The sequence below is a fragment of the Equus przewalskii genome, chromosome 6, assembly GCF_037783145.1.
Source record: "Equus przewalskii isolate Varuska chromosome 6, EquPr2, whole genome shotgun sequence".
Classification (NCBI taxonomy): Eukaryota; Metazoa; Chordata; class Mammalia; order Perissodactyla; family Equidae; genus Equus; species Equus przewalskii.
Genome location: NC_091836.1, coordinates 43,051,920 through 43,073,362, shown reverse-complemented (window position 1 = coordinate 43,073,362; position 21,443 = coordinate 43,051,920). Strand labels below are relative to the sequence as shown.

At 42.3% G+C, this 21,443-nt stretch overlaps 1 protein-coding gene across 1 annotated transcript in view; it reads right to left on the bottom strand.

Annotated features, from left to right (window-relative positions):
• The window catches only part of LOC103566904 (beta-galactosidase-1-like protein 2), a 46,434-nt gene extending 31,007 nt beyond the window's left edge, over positions 1-15,427 (bottom strand). Inside the window, exons 1-3 of the mRNA XM_070623514.1 lie at positions 15,340-15,427; positions 13,975-14,067; positions 13,675-13,872 (exon numbers count right to left, since the gene is read on the bottom strand). Coding sequence (XP_070479615.1) covers positions 13,675-13,872; positions 13,975-14,066 — 290 coding nt within the window. The 5' untranslated portion in view covers position 14,067; positions 15,340-15,427. The remainder of the gene's footprint in view (positions 1-13,674; positions 13,873-13,974; positions 14,068-15,339) is intronic.
• Between the last annotated feature and the right edge of the window lie 6,016 nt (positions 15,428-21,443).

Here is a 21,443-nt window from a genome sequence, read left to right as displayed (position 1 = left end):
GCAATCCTATTTCTGGGTATACATCCAAAGGAAACAAATCATTATATCAAAGAGATACCTGTACTCCCATGTTCATAGCAGCATTATTCACAACAGCTAAGGTAGAGAAACAACCTAAGAGTCCAACGTCAGATAAATGGATCAAGAAAATGTGGTATACATATATACAATGGAATATCATTCAACCTTTAAAAAGAAGGAAATCCTGTCACTCACAACAACATAGATGAACACAGAGGGCATCACGCTAAGTGAAATAAACTAGACAGTGAAAGACAAATACCATATGGTATCATTTATATGCAGAATCTATAAAAAAAGAAGGAAAAAAATAGAACTCATGGAAACAGAGTACAATGGTGGTTGCCAGGGCCTGAGGAGTGGGGGAAATGGGAAAGGTTGGCAAAAGCGTACACACTTTCAGCTACATGATGAATAAGGTATAAGGATCTAATGTTTAACATGTTGACTACAGTTGATAGTACTGTATTGTATAATTGAAATATTCTAAGGAAGCAGAACTTAAGTATTATCACCAAAACAGACAAAAAAAGGTAAATAAGTGAGGTGATGGATGTGTTAACTGACTGGATTGTGGGTGGGAATCCTTCCACAGTATATACATATATCAGATCATCACTTTACACACTTTAAATACATTACAGTTGCTCCTTTGTGGGGGCTGAGGTATCGGGGCAGTGCTCCTCACAGTGCTCAACCAGTGGCCAGGCAGCCTGGGCAGCCTCTTCAGGTGCACCTTGCTGTCAGGTAGCTGTGTGGCCCACCTGCCCAGCCTGAGACTGCTCATGCACCCCAGCTCAGGGGGGCCCTCCTGGACCCAAGAGTGGACTCTGGTCACAGTGAGGCCAGATGGGGTGCAGAGGCAAGTCATCAGGAATGAGATTCAGTGCTTTGAAAGGCGGGGATTCAAGCAGGTGGGGCTGAAGATGCCATTGGCGCCAGGGACGCACACTTGCTGAGCACTAGCATGACCTGCGAACTCCTGAGGAAGCCCTTCTACCTATCCCTCACCAGCTATAGGAGCTCTGGCCCTACAGTGGTCATGGTCTTCTGGGCCATGGTCTGGGACGGCCCCATTGTGGTCCACACTGACTCAGCTGAGGCTGCCCTGGGCACCATCAGGGAGACTTCAGCATCCACATCAGCACCACCCACACCAGCATGTCACCCACACCAGCAACTCTACGGAGGAGGCCCAGAGAGAGATGCAGCTGTGGTTCCAGAGCATTGAAACTGGTGGACTGTGCAGATGAGGACCACCACAGCATCTACCCAGCCTCAGTGCTCAAGCTGCCCTTAGCTGCCCCAGCATCCACCCAGGACCTCTGCCAACAAGAACTTGAGCCCATACTCATGCTCTGCCCATCTGCACAAACCACCTTCTTGTCCACCTTCTGCTCAACCCCAGCCCAGAGCAGTTTGAGCCACCAACTTTATGTGCCTTTCAGCTCCCTAAGCCAGCAAAGGATTGGATCAAATCCTTCCTGCACCAAAGTGCCAGACAACCTTTGGGTGTCTCCAAAAAGGCAAGTGTGCTCCCCTCCCCTAAAGGGGACATTAAAGTTCATTGTGCTGTACACAAAAAAATTTCAATTAAATAAATGTTACAATTTTATTTGTCAATTATACCTCAATAAAGCTGAAAAATAATTTTAAAAATAAAGTTAGGAAAACTTGGGGAATTGGAAATTAAAAAGCACTAGACTGGGGCCAGCCTGGTGGCGTAGCAGTTAAGCGTATGTGTTCCACTTTGGCGAACCAAGGTTCACCAGTTCAGATCCCGGGTGCGGACATGGCACCGCTTGGCCCGTGAAGCTGGGGCAGGCGTCCCATATGTAAAGTAGAGGAAGTTGGGCATGGATGTTAACTCAGGGCCAGTCTTCCTCAGCAAAAAGAGGAGGATTGGCAGCAGATGTTAGCTCAGAGCTAATCTTCCTCAAAAAAAAAAAAAAAGGAATAGGCCTAATATGGTAAACAATATGAAAACAGTTCATCAAATATTATGTCAAAATTGTGTACAAAGAAATTTGGAAATCTCTAGCAAGTGTAAATGTTTTTTAAAAAAACGGAAATTATCTATTTGAATAGAAGTAGAAGACCTAATTAGAAAATGTTGGTGAAAACTGCAATAGCCCTCCACACACAAACTCCTATACTAACACCATCATCAAATGTTTTTAGTAAATTATATTCCTAATTATAAGAATCAAATTTCAAGACCCCATGCTATATAACCCATGTCAAATCAAAGTAAACTCATTTTATAAAGTTAATATAAAAACTGAAAAAAATAAAGAAATATACAGAAGTCATTCAGATCTAATTTTGGGGCACTTACTACATGTCAGGTACTGTTATAAGCACCAAGGATATTAACTTCAACAACACAGGCAAAAAACTTCCTGCCCTCATGAAGCTCACATTCTAGGAACTAATACTATAAAACTCTTAGAAGAGAAGGAGCCCACCGCATCCCTATGCCGCAAAGGAGCAGCCTTAGCTTGGATCCCAGCGAGGAAGCCCCACCCGCCAAGCACAGTGGCACCATAGAAACAATGCAGACTGTAAACAGAGACTTCAGTGGATCTCCGTGCTGGGGCAAATGCTTCCCAGGCGTGCAGAGCGCTCACAGTGCAGTTGATCCCCCAGAGAGGGAATGTGTCCTGGGCAGCTGCAGGAATAGGCATGGTAGCTCTGAGCCCAATTGTGTTCACTTTCTGGTGGAGGGGGGGAGCTCAGAGTGCCCCTGAGGTGCCACAGAGTGGCCCTAGCCCAGCGAGGAAGACCTGCCTGACAAGGAGAGTCCACACAAGTGCCTGAATGCACCCCAGGGTGGGACAAGCACCCATAATACCCCCACAGCTTCCAGCAGACTGGCTGGGGCCAGAAACGCTGCTCCTGCTTCCCCCTAGGAGTAACAGGGGGACTCTGCGTCCTAAGAATACCACAAATGCCCCGACAAAAGATTAGTTCATCAACCACCATGAGAAACTGTAGCAACAATTCAGACCAGAAGGAAAATCACAATTCTCCAGAAACGAACACTGAAGACACAGAAGTATACAACCTAAATGACAGAGAATTCAAATAGCAGTCATAAGGAAACTCAATGACTTACAAGAAAACACAGAATGACAATTCAAGGAGGTCAACAATAAAACGAATCTCTTCACCAAAGAGACTGAAACTACAAAAAAAACAAACAGAAATTCTTGATACGAAAAACACAATTAATGAAATAAAAAATAACCTAGAATCATTAAGAAATAGAACTGATCTTATGGAGGAAAGAATCAGTCTTCTTGAGGATAAAAATGTAGAAATTCTACAGGTAGAGGAAGAGACAGAACTAAGACTTTAAAAGAATGAAGGAATTCTTCACAAAACATCTGACTCAATTAGAAAAAGCAACACAAGGATTATAGGTATTCCAGAGGGAGAAGTGAGGGAGAAAGCAGCAGAGAGCTTGTTCAAAGAAATAATTGCTGAGAACTTCCCAAACATGGGAATAGTTTCAGATTTACAGATAAATGAAGCTAATCGAATGCCCAACTTCATCAATGCCTAAAAGACCTTCCCCAAGGCATATAACAGTAAAAATGGCAAACGTTTGTGATAAAGAAAAAATATTAGGAGCAGTGAGGTAGAAGAAAATAACCTACAAAGGAACCCCTATCAGGCTTTCAGCAGATTTCTCAGTAGAAACTCTACAGGCTAGGAGAGAGTAGAATGATATATTCAAAATACTGAAAGACAAAAACTTTCAGCCGAGAATACTCTATCCAGTGAAACTTTCCTTCAGATATAATGCAGAAATAAAAGCTTTCCAAGATAAACAAAAGCTGGGGGAGTTCATCACCACTAGACCTCCCCTACAAGAAATAATTAAAGATGCCCTCACACCAGCAACAAAAAGGCAAAGGTCTACAAAGCTCTGAGCAAGGAAATGAATAGACAGACATGATCAAAAACCTGCACTTCTCTACCAGAACAGGGAGGCAAAGACTCAATTACAACTTAAAAGAAAAAGGGAAAGAAAGCATTAAAAGTTATGACAAACACTTCAACTTAGCTACAAACTCACAAAATTAAACACAGAACAATCTGTAACAGCAATTACTCAGAAAGGGAGAAGAAAGGGAAGGAACCTACTTAGGTTAATGGAGATAAGAGGCCTTAAGAAAATGGACTATCTCATCTCCAATATCTTTCATACAATCTTCACGGTAACCACTAAACAAAGAATCAGAACAGAGCCACAATTCACAAAAGAGAGAAAACTGAGAAATCCCCCTCAGAAAACCAACAAAATGAAACAGCCATCAGGAATATAAAGAGAAACAGTGAAAACATAGAACAACCAGAAAATAAGAGATAAAATGGCAGCATTAAGCCCTCATCTAACATATAAATGTAAATGGATTGAATCTCCAGTCAAAAGACACAGACTAGGTGGACGGATTACAAAACAAGATCCAAAAATATACTGCCTCCAGGAAACGCACCTCAGCTACAAAGACAAATATAGGCTCAGAGTGAAGCAATGGAAGACAGTACTCCAAGCTAATGGCAAACAAAAGAAAGCAAGTGTTGCCATACTTTTATCAGAGAAAGTAGACTTGAAGTTAAAAAAGACAATGAGATACAAAGAGGGGCAGTATGTAATGATAAAAGGGACATTCCACCAAGAGGACATAACACTTATTTTAATATATATGCACCTAACACAAGGGACACCAAAGTACATAAAGCAATTACTAACAGACCTAAAGGGAGAAATTAACAGCAACACAATAATAGTAGGGGACCTCAACACCCCACTTACATCAATGGACAGATCATCCAGACAAACAGTCAACAAGGAAATAGTAGATTTACAGGAAACACTTGACCTGATGGGCTTAATAGACATATATAGAGCATTCCATCCAAAAACAGCAGAGTATACATCCTTTTCAAGTGCCGATGGAACATTCTCAAAGATAGACCATATGTTGGGTAACAAGGCAAGCCTCAATAAATTCAAGAAGATTAAAATCATCCCAACCATCTTTTCTGACCACAATGCTATGAAGCTAGAAATCAACCACAAGAACAAAACTGGGAAACTCAGAAATATGAGAAGACTAAACAACGTGCTATTGATTGAACAACGATTGGATCATTGAAGAAATCAAAGGGGAAATTAAAAAATACATGGAGACAAACAAAAATGAAAATACAACATACCAACTCTTATGGGATGCAGCAAAAGCGGTCATAAGAGGGAAATTCATAGCAATACAGGTCCCCCTCAACAAGCAAGAAAAATCTCAAGTAAGTAATATTGAAATGCACCTAACAGAGCTAGAAAGAGAACAGACAAAGCCCAAAGTCAGCAGAAAGAGGGAAATAATAAAAATCAGAGCAGAAATCAATGAAATAGAGACTTAAAAAACAGTAGAAAGAATTAATAAAACTAAGAGCTGGGTCTTTGAGAAGATAAACAAAATTGACAAACCCTTAGCCAGAGTCACCAAGAAAAAAAGAGAGAAGGCTCAAATAAATAAAATTAGAAATTAAAGAGAAGAAATTACAACAGATACTGCAGAAATACAAAGGATCATAAGAGAATACTATGAAAAATTACATGCTCACAAATTCGATAATCTAGAAGAAATGGGTGAATTCCTAGACTGATACTTCTCAAAACTGAATCAAGAAGAAACAGAGAATCTGAATAGACCTATCACAAGTACAAAGATTGAAACAGTAATCAAAAACCTCCCAAAAAACAAAAGTCCAGGACCAGATGGCTTCTCTGGAGAATTCTACCAAACATTCAAAGAAGATTTATTACCTATCCTTCTCAAACTATTCTGAAAAATTGAAGAGGATGGAATGCTTCCTAACACATTCTATGAAACCAAAATTACCCTGATACCAAAACCAGAGAAGGACAAGATGAAGAAGGTAAACTACAGGCCAATATCACTGATGAACTTAGATGCAAAAATCCTCAACAAAATATTGGCAAACAGAATACACACTACATTAAAAGAATCATATATCATGATCAAGTGGGAATCATTCCAGGGATTCAGGGATGGTCCAACATGTGCAAATCAATCAATGTGATACACCACATTAACAAAATGAGGAATAAAAATCACATGATCATCTCAATAGATGCAGAGAAAGCATTTGACAAGAGCCAACATCCATTTATGACAAAAACTCTCAACAAAATGAGTATTGAAGGAAAGTATCTCAACATAATAAAATCCATATACAACAAACCCACAGCCAACATCATACTTAATGGCGCAAAACTGAAAGCCATCCCTTTGAGAACAGGAAGAAGACAAGGGTGCCCACTTTCACCACTCCTATTCAACATAGTACTGGAGGTATTGGCCAGAGAAATTAGGCAAGAGAAAGAAATAACAGGAATACGAATTGGAAAGAAAGAGGTGAAACTTCACTATTTGCAGATGATATGACTCTGTATATAGAAAACCCTAGGGAATCCACCAGAAAACTATTAGAAATAATCAAGAACTATAGCAAAGTTTCAGAGCACAAAATCAATTTTAAAAATCAGTTGCATTCCTATACACTAACAACCATCTAGTAGAAAAAGAAACCAAGAATACAATCCCATTTACAATCACAACAAAAAGAAAAGAATACCTAGGAATAAACTTAACCAAAGAGGTGAAAGACCTTTACACTGAAAACTACAAGACATTATCAAGAGAAATTGAAGAAAACATAAAGAAATGGAAAGATATTCCATGTTCACAGTCAAACATAGTCAAAATGTCCATACTACCTAAAGCAATCTACAGATTCAATGCAATCCCAATCAGAATCCCAATGACATTCTTCACAGAAATAGAACAAAGAATCCTAAAATGTATATGGGGCAACAAAAGACCCCGAATAGCCAAAGCAGTCCTGAGAAACAAGAACAAAGCTGGAAGCATCACAATCCCTGACTTCAAAACATACTACAAAGCTTTAGTAATCAAATCAGCATGGTACTGGCACAAAAACAGACAAACAGATCAATGGATCAGAATTGAAAGCCCAGAAGTAAAACCACACATCTATGGACAGTTAATCTTTGACAAAGAAGCCAAGAATACACAATGGAGAAAGGAAAATCTCTTCAATAAATGGTGTTAGGAAAACTGGACAGCTACATGCAAAAGAATGAAAGTAGCCCACTATCTTGCACCATACACAAAAATTAATTCCAAATGGATTAAAGATTTGAATGTAAGAACTGAAACCATAAAAACCCTAGAAGAAAATATAGGCAGTACACTCTTTGATATTGGTCTTAGCCACATCTTTTCAAATACCATGTCTACTCAGATAAGGGAAACAAAAGAAAAAGTTAACAAATGGGACTACATCAGACTAAAAATCTTCTTCAAAGCAAAGGAAACCATCAACAAAATGGAAAGACAACCCACCAACTGGGAGAAAATATTTGCAAACCATTTATCAGACAAGGGGTTGATATCCAACATATATAAAGAGCTTGCACAACTCAACAACAACAACAAAAACAAACAACCCAATCAAAAAATGGGCAGAGGATATGAACAGACATTTTTCAAAGGAAGATATACATATGGCCAACAGACACATGAAAAGATGCTCAACATCACTAATCACTAGGGAAATGCAAATCAAAACTACAATGAGATATCACCAAACACCAGTCAGAATGGCTATAATTACCAAGACACAAAACCACAAATGTTGGAGAGGATGAGAAAAGAGAATGCCCACACACTGCTGGTGGGAATGTAAATTGGTGCAGCCACTGTGGAAAATAGTAGGGAGAGTCCTCAAAAACTAAAAATAGAAATACCATATGATCCAACTATCCCACTACTGGGTATCTACTCAAACAACTTGAAATCAACCATCCAAGTAACATATGCACCCCTATGTTCATTGCAGCACTATTCACAATAGCCAAGACAAGGAAACAATCCAAGTGCCCATGACTGGATAAAGAAGATGTGGCATATATATACAATGGACTACTAGTCAGCCATTAAAAAAGACTAAATCATCCCATTTGCAACAACATGGATGGGCATGGAGGGTATTATGCTAAGTGAAATAAGCGAGACTGAGAAAGACAAACACCATATGATTTTGCTCATATGCGGAATATAAACAAATACACGGACAAAGAAGACAGTTCAGTGTTTATCAGGGGAAGGGGGGTGGGGCGTGGGCACAGGGGTGAAGGGGAGCACTTGTGCGGTGACAGACAAGAAATAACGTACAACTGAAATTTCACAATGACGTAAACTATTATGAATCTCAATTTAAATAAATAAACTCTTAGAAGAAAACACTGGGGAAAAGAGTCATGACATTGGATTTGGCAATGATTTCTTGGACATGACAACAAAGGCACAAGCAACAAAAGGAAAAACAGACAAATTGGACTTCATGAAAATTTAAAATGTTTGTGCATCAAAGGACACTATCACGGAATAGGAGAAAATATTTGCAATTACATATCTGATAGGGGATTAATATCCAGAATATATAAAGAATTCCTACAACTCAACAGTAGAAAAACAAACAACCCAATTCAAAAATGGGCAAAGGACTTGAATAGGTATATCCTCAAAAAAGTGTATGCAAATGGCCAATAAACACACGAAAAGATTCTCAGCATCACTAACCATTAGGGAAATGCAAATCCAAACCACAGTGAGGCCTAATGATCCACAATCATTAGGATGGCTATTATTTAAAAAACAAACAAAAACAGAAAACAAGTGTTGGCATGAATGTAGAGAAATTGGAATGCTCCTCCAATGCTGGCAGGAACGTAAAACAGTGTGGCTCCTGTGGAAAACAGGAGGTTCCTCAGAAATTAAATACAGAATCGCAATTTGATCCAGTAATCCCACCTCTTGGCATATACGCAAAAGAACTGAAAGCAGGACTCAAATAGATATTTACACAACAATGTTCACAGCAGCATTATTCACAACAGCCAAAAGGCAGAAACAACCCAAGTACCTATCCACGGATGAGTGGATAAACAAAATATAGTATAGACATACAATGGAATATTATTCAGTCTTAAAAAGGAGTGAAGTCCAACACACGCCTCAACATAAATGAAGCTTCCATATTATGCTAAGTGAAATAAGTGAGACACAAAAGGACAAATATTGCATGATTCCAGGTGCACGAGGTGCCTAGGGTAGTCCATCTCAGCGAGACAGACGGTAGGACTGTGGTTACAAGGACTGGGGAGAGGAAAGAAGGGGGAGTTATTATTCAGGGGCTCCAGAGGTTCAGTATGGGATGACGAAAAAGTTCTGGATATTGATAGTGGAGATGGTTGCAACACAGCATGAACACACATAAGGCCACTAATTTTGTACAGTCTTTAGAATCTTTGGAAAACTAGTTGACATTTTTACTAAAGCTGAACATATACCCACCCCATTGTCCATCACATCCATTCCTAGATATATATCCAACAGAAATGTTTACACAGTGTCACCAAGAGAGAAGTACAAAATTATTCATGGCTCCACTATTTATAATAGCTAACACCCAAAAATAACCCAAATGTCTATCCACAAGAAGAATACATTTTGGTATGATTATCAATGGAATTCTATACATTCTATACAGTTATGAGAATAAAGAAGCTAAAATATATGGAATTATGGATGAATCTCACAATCTTGAGAAAAAGATATCAGACACAAAAGAGTACATATTGTATGATTCTATTTACATAAAGTTCAAACACAGGCCAAATTAATATCTGCATTAGAAGAATGAATAGTAGTTACCTTTTAGAGGGAGGTCATGAGTGTAGCGGGATAAGAGAGCTTCAGAGATGTTGGCATATTACAAGGTTTGGGGCTGGTTACAGAAGTATGTTCACTTTACTAAAATTTACTGGGCTACATGCTTATACATTGTATACATGTTAAATTTCAATAAAATATTACTTTAAAAATAAAGAAGAATGGGGAAAAAAGGAATTAACGACATCCACTACAGTAAGGTCCAAATCCTTGGTAGGTCCAAACCCCCCAATGAGGAAAAAAAAGAAAAAATGAGCAAGTTTTTCTTTAACTGTGAGAAAGCATCATAAAGACTTCCAGTTTCCGGTCCAACAAGTAAAGAGCTTGGAAGTTGTCACTCCCATCCTCACAACAGGGAAAAAGCTGAAAGCTGTTGAAATGTTTCTTTATCCATCAGAGAACTGAGGTCACAGGGGAAACCGTTCCCCTGAAAACTAGAGAGAGACAGAGAGACAGCCAGTATAACTGTGTCAGCTTGACTGGACACAGGGTGCCCAGACATTGGTCAAACGTTATTCTGGGTGTGTGTGTGAGGGTGTTTATGGATGACAGCAACGTCTGAACCTGTAGACTGAGTAAAGCAGGTTGTTCTCCCTGATGTGAGTGGCCTTATTCAGTCAACTGAAGAGTTGAATAGAACAAAAAGGCTGAGTAAGAGGGAACTCCTCCCGCCTGACTGTGAGCTGGGACATTGGCCTGTTCCTGCTTCAGACTCAGACTGAAACTTTGGCTCTTCTGGGGTCTCCATCCTGCCAGCTCTTGGCCTGGAATTTACACCCTTGGTAGGAACACTTAAACTGCAACTGATGAATTACTGGAGGCTCAGTATAGACTGGCTGGAGAGTTACAAACTCTGAAGGATGGGGCAGTCTTGCAGGGAGCCCCCACACTTTCATGCAGTTTACCACCAGAAGCCCTAGCAGATTCTCACCACGAAGATCTAAGAGAAATCCCCTCCTGTGTCCTGCGGTGGAGGGGAAAAGCAGTCATTTAAAAATAAGTCCAGAGCATTCTGTTCTCCTCAAAAAACCTCTGCCTTCAAAGGAAACCATTTTGCTAGAGCCTAACCAGCCTGGGGAAGGGAAATACCTCTCTAGACATCCATATGGAGAAAGGGAAATATCCAAATCTAGCACATTCCAGCCTTCCACATGATGGAACAACAGCCTTCAGGCAGATGGGAAACACCCACCCCAGATTCACAGAAAGGCTGAGAACTAATCATAGGACTAAAGCACAGTCTCACCCTCAGCCCATACCTTGCCACCACATCAATAAGCCTCCTGCATAATAAAAGCGGATTATAGCTAAAGGAACTATAAGATTCAGACCCTACTGAAGAAGGAATCACCAGGAAAAAACAAAGACAACAGGGGAGACAAAAACAAGGACACAGGAGGAAACTTTAACCTCTGAGACCAGTTACAGCCAACAGGAAACATGGTGTAAATGCCAGCCAGATAAACGTAAAACCTCACACCATAGGCCTATCTACCTCAGTTCCTTCTATCCAAGACATCATGTCAAGCCTTCAACAAAAATTATAAGGCATGCACAAAACAGAAAAAACAGTCTAAAGGGACAATTGGATGCAAGAATGAGAACCAGACTCAGATATGGCAGATATTTTGGAATTATTAGACTGGGAATTAAAACAACTGTGGTTACTATGCTAAAGGAAAAAGTGGCAACAAACAAGAACAGATGGGTAATACAAGCAGAGAGACGGAAACTCTAAGAAAGAACAAAAAGGAAATGCTAGAGATCAAAGACACCGAAAGAGAAATGAAGAACACCATCGATGGGCTCATTGGGAAACTGAACACAGCCAAGGAAAGAATCAGCGAGCTTGAAGACATGACAATAAACGCTTCTTAAACTGAATTGCAAAGAGAAAAAGAATGGAAAAAAGGAAAATAATATCCAAGCACTCTGGGACAATTATTAAATGTTATAACACAGATGTAATGGGAATACCAGAAGGAGACTAGGAAGAGAAAGGAAGGAAGGAATATTTGAAGAAATAATGGCTGACATTTCCCCAAATTAATGACAGATAGCAAAGCACAGATCCAGGAAGCTCAGAGAACACAAAGCAGGATAAATATAAAAAAATCTATACCTAACCATATCATAAACTAAAAGTGCTGTGATGGTACAAGAACAAATAGATCATGCAATGCAACCAACGACAGCCTGGAGACAAAACCCGGCAGAGTGTTCTCAAACACTGGTCAACATCTATCGACTCGGAGGCAAAGTTTTTGTGAATCCATAAGTCTTTAATGATTGAAAACCTGTTCAAGATTAAAGAATGAAAATTACCTTGGCTAAAAAAGAAAAACCAGCTCTGTTGTTTTCACACTGGGAAGTAAACACAGACAAAGCCACACGAAAAGTTAATAGGAAACACTGTTTCCCCCAACGTAGTTTAGCAGTTGTAACATGTCACCTCTTTGAGTGAATACTGCTTTCTCACCAACGGCACCCCAGACCCCCTTTGCTATTCCCGTCTATTTCTAGGGAGACCCAATTGCTAAACTGCCCTCACCTCATGCCAGCACCCAGTCCCTAGTTAATTCCCGCTGCTTCTAATCCTACATCAGAAACAACTAGTCCAGGATTTATCCCTGCTGCTCCTAGACTCCCTGTGGAGTTCCCGGCAGGAATCTGATCTCACAGAAGTCCCTTCTCCCCTTCCCTTTGTTGAGACTGGCACTCCACAATTCCTCTGGAATGCACCCCTCCTGAAAGTCAGTAAATCTCATTCTGTCCGACTCTAGGTCTGTCTCTACAAGACTACGGCTGACTAGCTACTAATTAAAAAAAAAAGACAATGCAGTCTTTTTATAATGCTAAATGTATTCAACGCATAAGGCTGCCTTTATTCTGAGATAATGCTCTTCTTCCTCTTTGAATGACCTAGAATGTCTTACAGTTTATGAAATAATGGTGATGCTTTTTATTTTTCTAAGCAAGGATACTAAAAACAAACAAACAAACTTGGCAGTCCTACTAGGTCCACAAATGTTTTTAAGATTTTAATAGTTCATGAAACATCAATGCCTGAATCACTGCTACAAAAAAGCAACAAAATAATGAGGAAAAATGATGTGATGTGTAAAAGGTATTATGACAGTTTAGGGGGAAATGCTTTAACCATCATTCCCCATCGTTCACCAAATGAAATTCCAGATATTTTTCTTCTAAACCTGTATTTTAAAAAGGAAAACATTGAAAAAGAGGACATAACTAAAACTGACTATCAACACAGTAATGGATAAGCACTTTCTAAGCGTAAGAAGGCAAGAAAGAAATTACTTATTTTTGTCAATTTCAGCTTCCGGAATGAGGATGATGAGATTATTTGCCACGCCTGGTTCTCAATGAAACCCATCTTCAAAGACAGATTTTCTGCAACAGTGTCCTATCCTGGGACTCATCACCGGGGCCATGACTTCCATGGCAAGTGAGGATATCCAGGGAGGGCTGAGGCCCGCTGTGCCCAGACGGCTGCAGGAGTCAGGGACCACTGGGGCTGCAGCCATCTGTACTTGCCACTGCCTCTGGAAGTTAGACCCTTATGTGCAGTCTGTAGAGACCCTGTTGAGACAGAGCCTGTCGGAGCAATTGGGGCAGGCTCTAGTTACAGGAGATTCTCAGGAACCAAGTGGAAACCGAGCCATCCTAGAACACTGAGGAAAGTACTAAAACGGTGAACTCTCAGACTGGCCTAATAAAGTCTCAGGACTAGAAATTCAGCCTATAAATTGTTGAAATAATTACTAGGGGCACTCACGTGGTGACAGTGTTGAAGCCACATGCCTTCAGCTTCAAGAGGCGGTCCCTCCAGTAGTCCCTGGGCACTCGGAAATAGTGGATGGTACCCGAGATGATCAGGAAAGGAAAGCCATCTAGTGTGAAGTTTGAGCCCTCAACTTTCAGACCCACATGGCGGTTCCTCATGTGGTAGGGAGTCAGGAAAGTCTGATTCACCCTGCAAGGACAAAGGACGTGTGTTACCCCTGAGACACCCAGGGGCCCTGGGCACAGCTCCACTGTAAAGAGAAACTTCCCAACCCTTCTTTCTCAAACATACCTGGCTGAGAGGTCTCTTCCCAGTTGAGCGGTTACCAGTAACCCTGAAGACAGGCCCAGGAGGCCCACAAGTCTCACCAGGAAGGCCTGCATACTAAGCAGACACAAGGAATAGAGGTCAGACAGCCCCTAGGCAGCGATGGAGGCGGGAGGTGGGAGAGGCCTTGGCCATGGAGGATGGTGAGGGAGATGGAGGTGGCCCCACTGGAAGGCAGAATTCTGCATAGCTGTCCCTGGACTTCTGCACCACCTGCACGCGTTGCAGACAGTACCTCAAGGCCGTGTCCAGTAACCGGAAGGAGAACAGCTGCGTGGAAGGGCCTCCTGCTAAATAACTGGGTTTTCAGACACAAGTTACATTTTAGAGAAGATCAAGCCTCAGTCAAAGAAGCTTGTCAAGAGAGAAGAATCTCTGGGAAATTTGCCAGAATCATTCAACTGCTAAGGAACGGACTGAATAATTTGCTGCTTAGTAGAGCACACTGGCTGGAATGTAGAAGGATCGCCTGTGTAGGGTAGGTCCCAATTTTTATCTCCAACTCAATTTTCCAATTCTGTGCTACTGTAGGAGCCATCTCATCAGTTCCCAGAACACTTCTCAATGGGTGGTCCATTATTTTCTTTACGCTGCTCGCCCTGGGGCAAATACCCTTTCCTTCACGTACCAAAAATTCTATGAGTCTAAGGTAGGCTGACCCAGTGCAACCTTGCAAAGTTGGGCGGGCTGCAAACATCTAGGATGGGGGAAGTACGATGCCCGGCGCAGGGCTGTGTCCCCACCACCCAGAGCAGTGCCTGAATCACAGCAGGTGCTCGACAAACGTCTTTTGAACAACTCTATGAGTTGCCAGAATCACTCAAAAATCTATGTCGCCTCCATACGCTTCAGCTTTACCATGGGCCTAATGAGCATTACCTTAGGCAGAGCTAGGATGAGTAGAAAGCAGGGAGGTCAGAGGAGAAACAGACGGGGGTCTGGAGATTAAACCGGACAAAGACCGGGAAGAAGCGCGCGCACAACCCTCTTGGGTTGATTCGAGGGACAGGGAGCTCCTCACTGTGGGCTGGAAGAGTCCGGGGAGACGGGTGAGCTCAGAGGACGCTCAGAGCTTTCCGGGGAGATGACCGAAGGGACAAGGCAGAACCTCAAGGGAACCTAAATGAAGGGCCCAGAGGAAAAAAATCCAGAACTTGAGGCGACTTCGCTGAAAACCCCAGGAGGCCGTCTACACCGACGGTGCACTTGGCTGTGGAGTGGGCCCAGGACTGGGAGGGAACCCCCCAGCGCGGGAGGTGCTGAGCGGGTCTCGGGGTAGTCGTCTGGGTGTCCGGGCTCCATGGGGCGCCCAGGCCGGCGCCCACCTACCCTGCGCCAGGCAGCTCCGCACCACGATCGGGCGGCTCCCGCGGCGGCCTTGCAGGCTTAGAAGAAGACCGCCCCGGCCACCGCCCGGGCACCCGTCCTGCCCCCACGGACCCGCCCCCTCCCTGGGAGACCCTCCCCATCCCCGCCCCCCGCCGCCGCCCGGGGCAGCCGAGCCTGAGCCTGGGGCAGACGCGCTCTCCCTCGGGTCCGCAGCGTGGGACCAGCGCGCGGAGCACGGAACGGGCAGCGAGCCCGGGGCCCCGGAGTCGTGCCAGCTCGCGGTTTGGGGCGCCGCCTGGAGTGCGGAGAGCTTTCCCTCGTGGCCCGCCTGCCCGCGCAGCTAATGTGGAGGCTGGACCCCACAGGGACGCCCTTCCCGGCCCACGCGGCGCAGGGCCACCTCGCGGCCAGGAAGCTGGCGCGACAGTGAGGCTGGCGCGCTTGCTCCGCGCCGCCGCCGCGGACTCCCCCTCCAGAGGGTCCAGGCGAGGGCGGGTCCTTCCCTCTCCGCGCCCACCACGGCCCAGCCCGCGCGGCCCGCCACCGCAGCTGCAGCGCGCCGGGTGCTGAGGACGCGCGAGGAGTGTCCCCTTCCCTCCAGACTAGTTGGGAACACCTAGCAAGCCCAGCCTACACCTTGGGGAGGGGGCCGGGTTCTTTGACCGGACCTACCCTAAAACTAGTGCTCACAAAGCTGGTCCCGACCGGCACAGGTGAACCTGGTCAAAATGCAGATACTGCCCCGTTCCAGACCTACAGAATTTGAAACTCTGCGAGTGGGGACGGCATTCCGGGGTCGAGGAGGCAATTCTAATGCGTGCTAAGGACGGGAAGTACAGGGCTAAGGCACCGCCGCCGCCCCTTTCTCAGCAGAAGAGCAGAGAGGATACCGGGGGCGGGCGGAGGAGCGTCTGGATTTCCTTCAGCAGCGCACCTCACCTGTGTGGTTATGATGGCCCTTCTTTCAGGTTGCAGGGTGAGCGACCGAGCTCCCTTTAAAATTCTCCCAGCTGGGTCTGTATGTAGTCCAGATCCAGGCTCCGAGAGCAGTTAAACTCTTCATAGCGAATTTGTCTGGAACTGAAAAGAGAAAACCACAAATGGCCTACTAGTTCCATTCCCAGTAGGTAGCCTTCCTCCAGAGGCGGCAGTGCCGGAGGTAGCTGCGTTTTGGATAGGGCTGTATTTTCCAACAGTCAACCTTGACTGGATCTTTGTGGATCTTCCTTTCCTCTGCCTCTACCTCTAGACAGTTGAAAAGTTGATTGACGTCCAGACAGCTTTGGAGTTAATTCTCTCTCATATTGCTAATTGCAGAATTGCATTTGTCTTACATCTCCCTCTTTTCTCCTTGCTTGTTAGCCCTCCTTTCTTTCTAGTCTCGAGACTGCTACTCAAATACATCAGAGAGAAAACTTCTTTAAAATCCACTCTTAGCACTCATGGAATCTGACCTTTTCGGTAGTTCCCTCAACTCTGTCGACGAAAATAATCCATAACTAATCTATAAATGAAAATTTGGGTGAGTTTATTCTGAGCTTAAATTTTAGGATTATAACCCGGGAGAGTCTTTCCACAAAGGAACAGAGCACTCCAAAGAAGTGAGGGTAAACAGGGTGGTTATATACCCTCAAAGAGGGTGTTTCACATATGATTGAAATGTCCCTCCCACAATAGTCACAAGATTGCCCTGTTGGCACAGCGCTTCATGGACACAGCAGGTAGTGGGTCTGCTATCTTGGTGGGCTTCGCAGGAGGCAAGTCTATTGTCTCAAGCTGGGCGTCACAGGTGAGCGCAGCAATCACTTTCTAGCCTAAGGAAAGATGCTTAATCCTTAAAGAGACACCAATGTTGGGAGGGGGAGGGAAGTTGCGCCTTTATCTCAAGGGCCTTTTGCTCTTGCCATAGGGAATATCTAAAGCAGATATACAGTGCATGCTCAACGGCCTCGGTCAGGCCCTTTTGGAAAGACAAGGTCAGGCCGAATTAGGTTTACACCAAATGGCTTCCTCATATATTCCAATATATCCTATTACTTGCCATTTTTATTTGTCACCTCAAACCTGTCATGTTGCTTTGGGCTCTTTCCCAACAATTTCTTTTGCTCCTTATCCGTAATTGGCAGGGCTGTACTTGCACTTGCGCTGGTGATCTCTCCTTTTTGCCTACTTAATTGAAGTTCATTTGTTTATTTTAGCAGGAGATTCAGTCTTCTCTTTCCATTCCCAGACATTATCCTCCATGACATCTACCTCCAGGACAATGACCCTTTTAAGTACCCGGCATGTTTCTCACACTGCTTCATCTACCAGGTTATATAACCTCACTCGCAGTTGAAAATATTTCCTCTCTAAGATATAAGATTCTAAAATTCTACTTTTTGGCCACAGTCACTTTTTTCACCATGTCTCCCAAATCTGCTCTTCATCAGTCTTTGAATTTCCTGTCTTTTAATCTCTCAATTTCCTCAGTTTATTAGACTCATTCTGGCTTCACATTGTGTTCTGCTATTTCAAAAATACACCTCATTCCTTGTCAGAAAGTGTTATTTCCTTAACCTCATGCATTCCTACTTTGATAAGCCTCAGACTTTGGTAACAAACCTATCTGCTTTCTTTTTCTTCTGCCCTGAGCTGATGAGTGGAAATGGGTAAGGCCATAAAATGAGACTTACTCAGCCTCAGGCAATAGGATTTCCTGTCCTGGGAAACGCCTTAAATGGCCTTATATTTTATACATATTAACAAGTGTCTGGATGCGTTGTCACTCAAGGTCCAGTGTCGACTACTGGTAAACATAACCCGTAAACTCTGAACCCTAACCGTACACTCTCTTGGCTAATGCCTTTCAAGCTCCATAGAATACTTCTCCATATCTTTTGCTGTTTGTCTTAAAAACAAAAGATGACTGTATCTGAATGTCCTGAAGAGTTATGAGCGGGCTCTTGCCAAGATTGGAGGCAGGTAATGCTTCACTGTGTGGGAGAATATGAATGGTGGAAGTGCTTAGGTGAAAAAAGACAAGGTAACCTGTTCATATGCTTGCATAGTGAAGGTATCATTTCCAGTGGTGCTGAACATCCATTTATTTGCTTTTCTTCACGTTCCATTCATGGTTTGTATGATATTTACAACTGTTGCACGTGGCAGCTGAGGAGCATTTTATGATATTAAACAATTCACAGTACTTGTATATTTGTATATTTCTGGATCTACACATAAAATATATGAAGGGTAATATTAATTGTTTACATTGGCAAACAAACTCTGAACACCACAATTACAAATAATTTTATTTAAAAGATATTTACTGAAAGTTTAAAAAACTCAAGAAATTAAACTATCAACTGTATTTAAATAATTTTTATACTTATTATATGTAATTTGTATTTTCCTTTTAGTTTTAATAGATATTTTTTAGCATCCCCATTCCCCGTTAATTTTCCTCCACTTCCCATGGTCAATCATTCTGAAGTGTTTTTTGTACACACTTTGATTTGTATGTGTTCCTGCAAAACATGTATTGCTGCTTGTATGGGCATGTTAATTATTTACACGCTTGGTCTTGATTGTAGATCTTATTACAGTCTTGCTGTTTAAGATCTAAACATATTTTTTCGTCATAATTCTGTAGATTATTCCATGGTGCCTATGTTTTCTTCTAGTGTTCCTGTAGTTTGTTTTTTCATTGAAATCTTTGGTTCATCAAGAATTTATTTTAATATAAGTTTGCCATATGGATGGATCTTTCATTTTTCCAAATGATTAGCAGATTACTCCCAACTGTAATTCTTTCCTCATTAATTTGAAAAGATCTTATCATATATTAAATTACCATATATACTTGTGTCTGTTTTTAGAATCTGTATTTTACTCCATTACTCTGTCTAACCAGATCCAATTTACAATAAGAGTTTACACTATGCCAGATACAGTTCTATACCCATTACATGTGAACTCACATATCATCCTCATAACATTATGAGCTAGTGCTCTTATCCCTATTTTACAAATTTAGGAACTGAGGCAGAATGAGTTTAGGTGACACAGCAGTAAGTGGAAGATCCAGGATTTAATCCCTGGTGACAGAGCTCCAAAGCCTGTACTATTAACCTCTGTGCTATATATTGTAATATATTGTAGTATCTTATATGGGAGATTACTTTGATGCAATGTTGGCCTCTAATTACACTACCAGCAAGTTATCCCCAAGGTCTTAGAACAGAAAAGCTCACAGACCAGTTTAAGATACTCAAATTACATGGTTTATTAAATAAATTTAAAGCACATGATGTGAAGCAAAAGTGAGAGATGAAGTAGGTTAACACACTTAGGGTAGAGTGCCAGTGGACAAAAAGACCACACTGCCTGAGTCCTGCTAATGGTGTGGTTCTGAGGAATCAAAGAGGCCCCATCAGAAGGAAGGTGCCTGGGCCAATGTCATTCACTTTCCCCATAAGAGAGGTGAAGTGGTGAATATGCCTGGCCAATAGCTGTAGTTCTCCATTTACCCTGCTGAACGGCCATGGGTTTTATCTATGTTTCTGGAGTAGAGGACCCATAGGGCCAGAATGAATGACTGTTACCAGTCACTGAGGGAATTAGGACCTCATAAATATCACATACCTCATATACATTTAATATATCATGAAAATTCAGGCTTAGGGAACAGGGTTGGGACTATAAGGGGCTTATAAGGTATGAAATTTAAGGAGGCACTCACTCTCAGAGTGTCATAAATACTTAGTTTATGCTTAGTCCTTCTATCCCTTTCTATGTTCACACACATATGATTTACTCTCTTCATCCAAGTCTAACAAGTCTCACAGTTGACTAATATATCTGTGCTTAACACATCTTACGAGTTTTGTCCTTTCTGTTTGTTTTATTTTCTATAGTGGATCCAAATATCCTTAAACAATTTAGCAAATGCACATTACATAGCTCAAGTCTGTGTCTTTGTTCTTCTATTTAAAGAGTTTCCTTGTGGGGCTGGCCCCATGGCTGAGTGGTTAAGTTTGCGTGCTCCACTGCAGACGGCCCAGGGTTTCGTCGGTCATCGAGCCATGCTGAGGTGGCGTCCCACATGCCACAACTAGAAGGACCCACAACTAAGAATACACAGCTATGTACCTGGGGGCTTTGGGAGAAAAAGGAAAATAATAAAATCTTTAAAAAAAAAAAAAAGAGTTCCCCTGATTATTCATTTATTATTCCAGATGAGTTTTAGAATAATTTCGCTTAATTCATCAAGTTATAATTAGATCATCCCACTTAAGCACAAGGTGTTTAAATGTTGTTCTATATCCCTCTTCTGGGACCTGAAAAAAATTAGAGAGTTTTCCTCTCTGGACAATACCATGCTTGAATTTTTATTCATTAATTAAGCTAATGAATGTTTATTGAGAAAAGGGCAGAAGTTTACTTGAAGAAATAATGGCTGAATGCTTTCCAAACCTGAGGAATAAAACAGACATCCAAATCCAGGAAGCCCAAAGAGCTCCAAATAAGAAGAACCTAAACAGACTTCCACAAAGACACATAATTAAAGTATCAAAAGTAAAAGCAAGGAGGGAATCTTAAAAGAAGCAAGAGAAAAACAACTTGTTACATACAAAGGAGACCCCCCCCCCCCATAAGACTATCAGCAGATTTTTCAGCAGAAACTTTGCAGGCCATAACAGAGTGGCATGACATATTCAAAATACTCAAAGAGGGGATGGCTCCGTGGCCGAGTAGTTAAGTTCACACGCTCCGCTACGGCAGCCCAGGGTTCGGATCCCAGGCACGGACATGTCACCACTCGTCAGGCCACGTTGAGGCAGCGTCCCACATCCCACAACTAGAAGGTCCTGCAACTGGGATATACAACTATGTACAGGGGGGTTTGGGGAGATAAAGTAGAAAAAAAAAAAAAAAGGAAGATTGGCAACAGTTGTTAGCCCAGGTGCCAACCTTTAAAAAAAAAATACTCAAAGAAAACAACTGCCAACCAAGAATACCCTACTCAGCAAAGTTCTTCTTCAGAATTGAAGGACAGATAAAGAGTTTTCCAGGCAAGCAAAAGCTAAAGAAGCTCATCACAATTAGGCTGGCCTTACAAG